Genomic DNA, 12,407 nt, shown 5'->3' with positions numbered 1-12,407 from the left:
ACTGTGAGTATCAGTGTGTTATTATTGAGTGATCAGGGACTGTGAGAGTCCATGTGTTATTGTGATCAGGGACTGAGAGAGTCCATGTGTTATTGTGATCAGGGACTGTAAGTGTCCGTGTGTTATTACTGAGTGATCAGGGACTGTGAGTGTCCGTGTGTTATTACTGAGTGATCAGGGACTGTGAGTGTCCATGTGTTATTACTGAGTGATCAGGGACTGTGAGTGTCTGTGTGTTATTACTGAGTGATCAGGGACTGTGAGTGACCATGTGTTAATACTGAGTGATCAGGGACTGTGAGTGTCTGTGTGTTAATACTGAGTGATCAGGGCCTGTGAGTGTCTGTGTGTTATTACTGAGTGATCAGGGACTGTAAGTGTCTGTGTGTTATTACTGAGTGATCAGGGACTGTGAGTGTCCGTGTGTTAATACTGAGTGATCAGGGCCTGTGAGTGTCTGTGTGTTATTACTGAGTGATCAGGGACTGTGAGTGTCCGTGTGTTATTACTGAGTGATCAGGGACTGTGAGTGTCCGTGTGTTATTACTGAGTGATCAGGGACTGTGAGTGTCTGTGTGTTATTACTGAGTGATCAGGGACTGTGAGTGATCGTGTGTTATTACTGAGTGATCAGGGACTGTGAGTGACCGTGTGTTATTACTGAGTGATCAGGGACTGTGAGTGACCGTGTGTTATTACTGAGTGATCAGGGACTGTGAGTGTCCATGTGTTATTACTGAGTGATCAGGGACTGAGTGTCCGTGTGTTAATACTGAGTGATCAGGGACTGTGAGTGTCCGTGTGTTATTACTGAGTGATCAGGGACTGTGAGTGTCCGTGTGTTATTACTGAGTGATCAGGGACTGTGAGTGTCCGTGTGTTATTGCTGGTGATCTGGTGCTGTGATCATTACAAATCGTTACCAATGTTTCTGACAGAGGCAAGCCCTGGGCAGATGACACTAGCCAGCTGGGACCGGACAAACATGCTCGAGACATCCTGTCCCTGGACAAGTATGCTATGGAACGTTGGGAGGTGGGTTGGCATCATCCTAACTTTCTTGTACATGCTTGGTTGCCACAGCATAATGAGCAGTCAGGCAGGGACAGTCCATTAGCTGAATTTAGGAACATAGTAAACGTATAGGACGAGATAAGACTGTTGTTTCTATCGAAGCTCATCCGTTTAGTATTTAAGCTCTCGTCCTGGCATCCAACTATGTTTGGAGCATTTCTAAAAGCTGCGTCTCTTCTGGGTGCTAAGTAGTTTATTCTGGATCACATCTCATCTTTTGCATGAAGAGCTTCATTCTTGTATCTGATTTAAATTTTTTTTTTGCTTGTTTATAACCCCTCTCCACCTTATCTTAACATAAGAGGTAGACCATACAGCCCCTTCAGCCTGCTCCGCCTTTCAATACAGTCATGACTGATCTTGTACGTCAACTCCACTTTCCCACCCATTCCCTATATCTCTTGATTCCCTGAGTGACCAAAAATCTATCTCAGCCTTAAATATATTCAATGATGGAGCATCCACAACCCTCCTGGGACGAGAATTCCAAAGATTCACAACTCTTTGAGTGAAGAAGTTTCTCCTCATCTCAGTCCTGAAAGATTGACCCCTGTATCCTGAGACTGTGCCCCCGTTTCAAGATTTCCCAGCCCAGGGAAGCAGGTCTTCCGTGTCTAGCCTGTCAAGTCCCTTCAGAAGCTTGTATGTTTCAATGAGGTCACTTCTCATTTTTCTAAACTCCAGAGAATATGGACCCAATTTACTCAGCCTCTCATCACAGGACGACCCTCTCATCCCCGGTACCGCACTGTACCGCCGCCAATGCAACTATACCCTTCCTTAAATATGGGGACAAAAACAGCACACAGTACTCCAGGCGCAGTCTCACCAAAGCCACCTTCTTGCCCATTCACTTAACCTGTCCCTATCTCTTGTGTCCTCACAGCTTAAATTCCCACCTAGCTTTGTATCGTTAGCAAACTTAGGTACATTACTCTCTGTCTCTTCATCTAAGTCATTAATACAGATTGTAAATAGCTGAGGTCCCAGCACTGATCCTTGTGACACTCCACTAGACAGAGCCCGCCAACTTGAAAATGCCGCGTTTATTCCCACTCTTTGCTTCCTGCCCATCAACCAATCTTCTATCCACGCTGATCTATTGCCCCCAACTCCATCAGCCCTTATCCTGCCTATTAACCTTTTGTGTTGCAGCTTATCAAATATCTTTTGGAAATCCAAGTATGCTACATCTACTGGTTCACCTTTATCTACCAGTTGAATCCGCTAAAAACTCTTGTAAATTTGTCAAACATAATTGCTCTTTCGTAAAACTTTGACTTTCTCTGATCATACTATGATTTTCTAAGTGCATTGTTAAGACTTCCTAAATGATGGATTCCAGCACTTTCCCAAAGACTGTTGTCAGGCTAACTGACCTGAAGTTCCCTGTTTTCTCCCTCCCTCTCTCTTGTAACATTTGCTAGCTTCCAATCCAATGGGACCGTTCTAGAATCTAGGGAATTTTGGATAATCGTAACCGGCTCATCCAACATCTCTGCAGCTACCTCTCTTAGAACCCTAGAATGTCACCCATCTGGTCCATTAAGCTTATCCAATATTTTTTTCTCTGTTGATATTATTTACCGTAAGTTCCTCAATCCTCCGGATTTATTTCGTCAGAGCTATTTAATATTTTCGCAATTAATCTCCCTCAGTTGGTTCTTAACTGCCCACAGACCTGGCCTAGCAGACCACCCAGTTATGTCAAACTGCCTGTGGTTCGAGAAGGCAGCTGCCCACTGCCACCTTCCCAGTGCAACTTGGGATGGGCAATAAATGCTGGCCTTGCCAACGATGCCCACGCCTCAAGAATGAATGATGTAAAAAAAAAAGAGAGTTTGGAATGAAGTGACAGTGGGTCAAGTGTTTTTTATGTGGTTCCTGGAAGGTTAGTAGTGTTTCTTTTACCTCCACTAGTTGCACAATTGTTTTCAAAGTTTCAGGTGGAGTAATCATCGCCTCTAACTCTCTCTTTTTTAAAAAAAAATAGTTTTGCTGTGAAATCTTGCCTCAAAAAAATAACGGTTGCAAAACTCAAGTTCCTGCTTGTTTTGAAACCATTTGGGAAAAGCAGTAGCCAGAGATAGACTTCTTCAATAATTGACTTGTGAGTCATGTTCTGCACATGCTCAGACTGTGGGCACTGTAAACTCTGCTGGAGTTGCGAACTCACTTCAGCTGCCTCTGGGAAGGATATCAAACCCCAGCTCCAACTTTGGAAAAAGGCTGAGGTCTCCAAGTATAAACTTCAATGCAATTGCCCGTAGAGACAAAAGACAGTTTTATGTCAAAAAACTTAATTTGAGTCCTGGATATTTATATTGGCAACAAAAGTGGCACCTGAAAGATTTTTAAAAATACATTTTGGATGCGTTGATGGGTTCAGTTTCCATCTCCCCGACTGGATATAATTAGTGTTCTGATTTGTTCTTTTTCTTGAACCCCATTTCAGTGAATGGACAGGATGGGTTTGGTTGGGGGTTTGCGTTCCTCTCCACATAATTTGTCCAGTATTCCTAAGCCCATGTCACAGGAGCCTGACCGCAAAGCCTCTCCGCAGGCACGACTTTAGGAGTGTGATGGAATACTGTCCAGCTGCCTGCGTTAGTGTAGCTGTGATAACTCTCAGTAAGCTCGACACCATCCAGGACAAAGCAGCCCGCTTGATGGGCATCCCATCCACCACCTTAAACATCCGCTGTACCATGGCTGCATTGTGTCCCATACACACGATGCACTGCAGCAACTTGCCGCGGCTTCTTCGACAGCACCTTCCAAACTCGCAACCTCTACCACCTAGAAGAACAAAGACAGCAGAAACATGGGAACACCACCACCTGCAAGTTCCCCGCCAACCCACACGCCATTCCGACTTGGAACTATATCATCAGTTCCTCCTTCATCGCTGGGCCAGAATCCTGGAATTCACGATGTGACAGCACTGAGGGTGTATTGACGCCGCACAGACTGCAATGGCTCAAAAAGAAGGACCACCAACCCCATCTGCCCGGCATCTAGAAATGGGCAATAAATGCTGGCCTTGCCAGCGATGCTCATATCCCAAGAATGATATTTAAGAAAGGAAAATCTTCCCCATGAAGTGTAATCCTTGCTTTGCATGTTGATAATTGCAGGGCTTAATCCTGGGATGATGGAGTTAATCACCTCTGGTTGGCAGGGTCAATGGTCGGAGAGGTCAAGCAATTAAATGGGAAGTTAAACCTGCCGTGTATATGAGAGGGTTAAGCACAGGCAATGGGTACTGCTGGGTGAGAGCGTTAAACATGAGCGTTGCATGAGAAGGTGAAACCCAGGTACAGATGGTGTGCGGTGAGAGGATTAAACCCAGCCAGGTGGGTGAGAGGGTTCATTCGCAGCTAATGGTGAATGACAGTGATAAATAAGCTGATTGCTGTGGCTTTTGGACCTGAGTTAATTAAAACCCACCCGTGGAGCCAGACGTCACATGTCATTTACTTGGCTGGAGGAAAGCAATGGCTGTAAATAACATCACCAGCTACTTCTCACACGTGCTGTTCTCCGAACTACCTTGATCGATCCCAGCACTGCGGGGGATTTGTGTGGTGATTTGAGTCTTGCTGTCATTCCCAAGTTTGCATTCCGTCCTCTAGTTCCAGGGTACGGAATGGAGAGCACCCCCTCCCCCCCGCCCCCCCGCCATATCGCTCGGTGAGTAAACACTGCTGCCCCACTCAGACCAGGAAAGTCTCAGCTTCCATCTCTGTTCTGATAAGGTAGACAAAGAAAAGCTGTTCCCATTAGCTGATGGTACAAGGGCTCGGGGAACACAGTTTGAAGGTTTTGGGCAAGAGATGAGAGAGGATGTGAGGAAGAACCTTTTTTACGCAGCGGGTGGTAATGACCTGGAACTCACTGCTGATAAGGGTGAAGGAAACGGAGACGATCAATGGTTTCAAATGGAAATTGGTTGGACACTTGAAATAAATCTGCAGAGCCACGGGGAGTGGGGACTGACTGACTGACTGCCTTACGGAGAGCCAGCATGGACTCAATGGGCTGAACGGTCTCCTCTGTGCTCTATTGAATCTCTGACTCTGTGCTGAAGTCAGCTGATTCTGGGACAGGGTCAGAGTAGGGACACTTTCTCAGACCTCGATGTCCTAGATTGGGAAGGAATGAAATCGCCCAGGCTTCCCACTCCCGGTCACTAGGCAGTGGATCCCCCGCTACCCCCAACCCTGATGAAAAGTGTCTGTGTACGGATGTCAGGTTTGGGTCATCCTGCTAATCATTGCTGAGGCTCGCGCGCAAAGAGTGGTTACTTGGTGGGGTGGGGGGAACGCGTGGGGGACTTAAAGGGCTGTAGCTGCCAGAGGAGCTGTGGGCCCACAATTACTTCGAGAGAAGGGGAGAATACTGTCACTGTGATTACAATGAATAACTATGAAAGAGAGACCTTGTATTTGTATGGCACCCTTCACGGCCACAGGATGTTCCAAGAGCACTTTATATCCGATGAAGGACATTCCGAAGTGGAGGCACCGTTGTAACGTAGGAAACGCGGCAGCCAGTTTGTGCACAGCAAGCTCCCACAAACAGCAATGTGATAATGATCAGATAATCTGTTGTATTGATGTTGGTTGAGGAATAAATATTCCGGGACACCGGGGAGAACTTCCCAAATATTGTCAGGGGATCTTTTACGTTCACCCGGTCCGCGGTTTAATGTCTCATCTAAAGGACGGCACCTCTGACAGTGCAGCACTCCTTCAGCACTGGGAATGTCAGCCTAGATTTTGTTCTCAAGTCTTTGCAACCCGCGACCTTCTGACTCAGGTGAGAGTGCTAGCCACTGAGCCACAGCTGGGAGCTTGGTTGCGGAGGGGTGAAATTGCATTCAGTGTCTCACTGAACGGTGAAAAGGCTCCCAGTAGTAATGTTAGAGATTATGTCTTTGGAGCTGTGTAACATTAGGGCGAGCTATTAACGGTGCAGGTCTGTCGCTGGCTCTGGGAGCAATTTGAGGTGATAATTAAGAACATCACTCAAGAAGTAATCTCTCCATATTAGGGCGTATCACTTTTGAAGGAGAGTCATTAACAGAACTACTATTGTGACTTGAAAAGATACTCGGCTCTTTAAAGTGAGAAGACAAATTGAAACAGGAAAAGCACATTGGATGCTAAATTTCGTAAACAGGGATTCAAGAGTACAAAAGCCTGCTAAACTTATACAAATTACTTATTCTAGCAGTGAGGTGGGAGTTACTTCCTTTAACATCAAGGCAGCATTTGACCAAGTATGGCATCAAGGAGTCCCAGCAAAATTGAAGTCAATTGGAATCAGGGGGAAAACTCTCCACTGGTTGGAGATGGTTGTGATTGTTGGAGGTCAATGTCCCAGGACATCACTGCAGGAGTTCCTCGGGGTAGTGTCCCAGGCCAACCATCTTCAGCTGCTTAATCAATGACCTTCCTTCAATCATAAGGTCAGAAGTGGGGACGTTCGCTGATGATTGCACAATGTTCAGCACCATTCATGACTCCTCAGATACTGAAGCAGTCCGTGTAGAAATGCAGCAAGACCTGGACAATATCCAGGCTTGGGCTGAGAAGTGGCAAGTAACATTCGCGCCAAACAAGTGCCAGGCAATGACCATCTCCAACAAGAGAGAATCTAACCATCTCCCCTTGACATTCAGTGGCATTACCATCACCAAATTCCCCAATATCAACATTCTGGGGGTCACTATTGAGCAGAATCTTAACTGGACCAGCCGTATAAATACTGTGGCTACGAGAGCAGGCCAGAGGCTGGGAATTCTGCAGTGAGTAACTCACCTCATAACCCTCCAAAGCCTGCCCACCATCTACAAGGCACAAGTCAGGAGTGTGATGGAATACTCTCCACTCGCCTGGATGGTTTAGGGGTAACTCAAGAAGCTCGACACCATCCAGGAAAAGGCAGTCCGCTTGATCGGCACCCCATCCACCACCATCAACGTTCACTCCCTGCACCACCGGCCCATTGTGGCACTTGAAAGATTTTTAAAAATACATTTTGGATGTGTTAATGGGTTCAGTTTCCATCTCCCCAACTGGATATAGTTAGTGTTCTGATTTGTTCTTTTTATTAAACCCCATTTCAATGAATGGACAGGAAATTGGATGGGCTTTGTTGGGGGTTTGCACTCCTCCCCATATAATTTATCCAGTATTTACTAAGCCCAGGCAATCCATTCGCCCAAGCCTCAGGAATCTGACCACAAAACCTCTCCGCAAGGCACGAGTTTAGGAGTGTGATGGAATACTGTCCAGCTGCCTGGATGGGTGCAGCTGTGACAGCTCTCAGTAGGTTCGATACCATCCAGGACAAAGCAGTCAGTTTGACTGACACCCCATTTACTGCCTCCATCACCGGCGCACAGTGGCAGCAGTGTGTACCATAGATAAGATGCACTGCAGCAACTTACAAAGCTTCCTTCGACAGCACCTTCCAAACCCCTAACCTCTACCAGCTAGAAGGACAAGGGCAGCAGATGCATGAGAACACCACCACCTGCAAGTTCCCCTCTAAGCCACACACCATCCTGACTTGGAACTATCTCACCGTTCCTTCACTGTCGCTGGGTCAAAATGCTGGAACTCCCTTCCTAACAGCACTGTAGGTATACCTACCCCAAATGGACTGCAGCTGTTCAAGAAGGCAGCTCACCACCACCTTCTCAAGGGCAATTAGGGATGGGCAATAAATGCTGGCCTGGCCAGCGATGCCCACATCCCATGAACGAATTTTTAAAAAAAACTGAAGCCACAGTTGGAATATGGTGTCCGGTTTTGTGCACCTGACTTCGACAGGGTGGGAAGATAGAACTAGAATTTTACCCCACAACAGGTGGCCATTCAGCCCATCACGCTCACAACTATCCACTTCCCTTTGAAAAGCTTTCATGGATGCTGGTGCCACCACTGTTTCTGGTAGGACATTCCTAAACCTATTACAACAAACTCTGTTAACCTGTCCCTTCATTCATTTGATGAGGAATTTTAATTTATGCCCTCTGACTACAATTCACCAATCAGCAAAAAATAGTTTTTCTCAGTTTACCTCTGTAAAGCCCGTCAGAAATTTGAACACCTCTATCAGATCTCATCTTGGTCCTTGTTCTAATGAAAAAATCCTTATGCTCTTGAACCTTTTCTTAGAGTAGGCTGCCCTCTCAGGTGGATGTAGAAGATCCCACGGCCCTATTTCGAAGAGGAGAGGGGTGTTCTTCCCAGTATCCTGGCCAAATTGGCTGCTGAGTTTCCTACATTATAGCAGCGATTATACTCTAGAAGCACTTCATTGGCTGTGAAGTGATTTGGGAATGAGGTCTTCTAAGGCACTGTATCTATACAAGTCTTTCTTTTACCTCTGTGTTCTTGGAGCTGCGGCTGTACAGTACTGTGTAAGGTCCCGTTAGTCTCTGGTCACCTGAGCCTCGCAGGCCTACCTGCGTCAGACTTGACCACAGTCTCAGAGCAGGAATGCAGCATTGACCCCTGCCATCTAAGAACGTAACATGAGAAATAGGAGCAGGAGCAGACCGTGCGGCCCCTCGAGCCTGCTCTCCCCTTCAGTACGATCGTGGGATCGTGGCTGATCTTCTGCCTCAATGCCACGTTCCTGCCCATTCCCCACATCCCCTGACAGGCCAAAAATCTGTCCCTCTCAACCTTAAATATAATCAACGACTGAGCATCGCCAACCCTCGGGGGGAGAGAATTCCAAAGATTCACAACCCTCAAAGTGAAGAAATTGCTCCTCATCTCAGTCCTAATTGATCGGCCCTTTATCCTGAGATTGTGCTCCCGTGTTCGAGAATCCCCGGCCAGGGGTAACAACCGTTCAGTGTCTAGCCCTTCAGAATCTTGTGTGTTTCAATGCGATCGCCTCTCATTCTTCTAAATCCTGGAGAATATAGACCCAATTTGCTCAGCCTCATTGGATAACCTTCTCATCCCAGGGACCAATCTAGTGAACCTTCACTGTGCCGTCTCCAATGCAAGTCTATCCCTCCTTAAATAAGCCTTTTTTTTTCCCGCTCTGTGCTTTCTCAGGATCTAAATCTACACCGCATCAATTTTTAACTTGTTTGCTTTTGTAAACCAAAGGCATCCCATAACTGGAAACACTGACCATGACAGGCCAGTGGATTAGCTAGACGATCGGTATACCGTGTATCTGAATCATTCCTCTGCCTGTGCAGGGTTTCAGAAAGGACATTTCCCTCTGGGTCAGAGGCACGGAGAGGATTTGGGGAGACTAGGGACAGGAGCAGATGGTATGTTGCATTTTGGAGACTCACCCACGACTCGAGTGGGAGCCCCTGAGGAGGGACAGACTGCAGTAACCGAGTTCCTTTCGATTGATGTTGCCTTTCAACAGTTGTTGGCTGTTCTTATTGCAGGTGGTTCTCCATTTCATGGTGGGCTCCCCCAGTGCAGCAGTTAGTCAGGACCTGGCTCAGCTCCTCATTCAAGCTGGACTAATGAAGAGGTAAGTCGATGCACTTGGCAACAGGCTAAGTCGGCAGCCCTTCCAGTACGAGGCACAGGGATGTGGAGATGTTGTCCCATTCCTAGCCCTTTGACAGCTGGTCCAGTCACGGCACCAGCTTGCCACCCCGGCTGAAATGGGCTAACCCCAGCACAGGCTAGAGATTGAACCAAGCCTTTCTGCGGTGATCAAATACATAGAGTCATAGAGAGATACAGCACTGAAACAGGCCCTTCAGCCCACCGAGTCTGTGCCGACCATCAACCACCCATTTATACTAATCCTACATTAATTCCATTTCCCTCTCACATCCCCACCTTCCCTCAATTCTCCTACCACCTACCTACACTAGGGGCAATTTACAATGGCCAATTTACCCATCAACCTGCAAGTCTTTGGCATGTGGGAGGAAACCGGAGCACCCGACGAAAACCCACGCGGTCACAGGGAGCACTTTCAAGCTCCGCACAGGCAGTACCCAGAATTGAACCCGGGTCGCTGGAGCTTTGAGGTTGCGGTGCTAGCCACTGTGCCGCCCTTAAATACAGTGACGAATAAGACAGCCAAAGGAAGGGCAGTTGCCTGTTTATATGGCAACATACTGGTGAAATGCACATGCTCACTCTCTCTCTCTCTCTCTCTCCCCCTTGCGTGAACGGTGCCTGTCAACAAATAATTGAAGACGTCACTTTGAGGTTGAGGTTTCCTAGCCCCTCTCAGCGAAATGTTATTTGACATCTGGGCAGATTTGCAGGGGGCCGATCACAGCAGAGTCAGAACCTCTGATGTCCCACACAGCAGACTAACAGGGTAAACGGGCTGCAGGCGCTGGGATACTGAATGGAAGTAGCCAGGCAGCGTTAAAACCAAAGACCAGGCGGGAACAATATTAACCTAACGCGCCCATTGGGAAACTGCCAGGGTCGGGTGGAATGTCGGTTTTGTTCCCCGCTCCCATTTTAATTTCCGTTGAAGTCAGCGGAGAGTAATATTGGATGGCGTGTACTAACTTCCTCCCGATCCTGTGAGATTCCCACACTGCAAAGTAGGTTAAAGTTACCCCACCCCACCCCACCTCTGAGTGTGGATGCCTGAGGATGCCCGTGTTTCTGTGTGTGCCAGTGAGACAGTGAACAGAACTGTGTAGCGCCTAACCAGATCAGGTCACAGTCTCAGGGTGAGATGTACACAGTATTAGGGATACAGGCTGACCAACACGCTGACACTTTCACTGTGACTCTCTGTACCTCACACACATGGACAAAAACTACTCTGGAACCAACTAATCTTTGTCTCACCATGTATGTGCTTTTTTTTTTAATGCTTTCATGGCATGTGGCAAAGCCAGTATTTGTTGCCCATCCCTAATCGCCCGTGACAACTGAGTGGCTTGCTCGGCCCTTTCAGAGGGCAGTTAAGAGTCAACCACATTGCTCTGGGTCTGGAGTCACATGTAGACCAGACCAGGTAAGGACGGCAGATTTTCTTCCCTAAAGGACATTAGTAAACCAGATGAGTTTTTACAACAATCGATGGTGATTTCATGGCCATCATTACTGAGACTAGCTTTCAATTCCAGATTTTTATTAATTAATTGAATTTAAATTCCACCAGCTGCATTAACATCTGGAATACTAGTTCAGTGACATGATCACTTCACCACCATCTCCTCCAGCAGATATATATTTCTTTTCATGACTGTGAAATGGCTGGTAGCTTTTAATTTTGCCTATTCTACATAACTTCCAGTGGCCCACATCTGGGTCAGACACTCCTTTTCCCCCTCTGGGACTGGGTGGGGCAGTGGGTCAGACACTGTCCTTTTCCCCCTCTGGGACCGGGTGGGGCAGTGGGTCAGACACTGTCCTTTTCCCCCTCTGGGACCGGGTGGGGCAGTGGGTCAGACACAGTCCTCTCCCCCTCTGTGACCGGGTGGGGCAGTGGATCAGACACTGTCCTTTTCCCCCTCTGGGACTGGGTGGGGCAGTGGGTCAGACACTGTCCTTTCCCCCTTTGGGATTGGGTGGGGCAGTGAGTCAGACACTGTCCTTTCCCCCTTTGGGACTGGGTGGGGCAGTGGGTCAGACATTGTCCTTTCCCCCTTTGGGACCGGGTGGGGCAGTGGGTCAGACATTGTCCTTTCCCCCTCTGGGACTGGGTGGGGCAATGGGTCAGACACTGTCCTTTCCACCTCTGGGACTGGGTGGGGCAGTGGGTCAGACACTGTCCTTTCCCCCTCTGGGACTGGGTGGGGCAATGGGTCAGACACTGTCCTTTCCCCCTTTGGGACTGGGTGGGGCAGTGGGTCAGACATTGTCCTTTCCCCCTCTGGGACTGGGTGGGGCAATGGGTCAGACACCGTCCTTTCCACCTCTGGGACTGGGCGGGGCAATGGGTCAGACACCGTCCTTTCCCCCTTTGGGACTGGGTAGGGCAGTGGGTCAGACGCTGTCCTTTCCCCATCTGGGACTGGGTGGGGCAGCGGGTCAGACACTGTCCTTTCCCCCTCTGGGACTGGGTGGGGCAGTGGGTCAGACACTGTCCTGTCCCCCTCTGGGACTGGGCAGGGCAGTGGATCGGACAGTGTCCTCTCCCCTCTGCGACTGGGTGGGACAGTGGGTCAGACACTGTCCTTTCCCCCTCTGGGACTGGGTGGGGCAGTGGGTCAGACACTGTCCTCTCCCCTCTGCGACTGGGTGGGGCAGTGGGTCGGACACTGTCCTCTCCCCTCTGGGACTGGGTGGGGCAGTGGGTCAGACACTGTCCTCTCCCCTCTGCGACTGGGTGGGACAGTGGGTCGGACACTG

General features: G+C 48.4%; 1 protein-coding gene across 6 annotated transcripts in view; it reads left to right on the top strand.

The window, feature by feature from the left end:
- Positions 1-12,407, top strand: part of gtf2h4 (general transcription factor IIH, polypeptide 4) — a 97,682-nt gene that overhangs the window by 21,560 nt on the left and 63,715 nt on the right. For 5 of the 6 annotated variants that reach the window (XM_068009624.1, XM_068009623.1, XM_068009625.1 and 2 more), the window contains 2 exons: positions 939-1,035; positions 9,512-9,600. The exons of the other annotated variant lie outside the window; for it this stretch is intronic. In XM_068009624.1, coding sequence (XP_067865725.1) covers positions 939-1,035; positions 9,512-9,600 — 186 coding nt within the window. The remainder of the gene's footprint in view (positions 1-938; positions 1,036-9,511; positions 9,601-12,407) is intronic. 6 annotated transcript variants of the gene reach the window in all.

The sequence above is a fragment of the Heterodontus francisci genome, chromosome 29 (genome assembly GCF_036365525.1).
Source record: "Heterodontus francisci isolate sHetFra1 chromosome 29, sHetFra1.hap1, whole genome shotgun sequence".
NCBI lineage: Eukaryota > Metazoa > Chordata > Chondrichthyes > Heterodontiformes > Heterodontidae > Heterodontus > Heterodontus francisci.
Note: the sequence above shows the minus strand (reverse complement) of the source record. Positions and strands in the feature narration are given on the sequence as shown.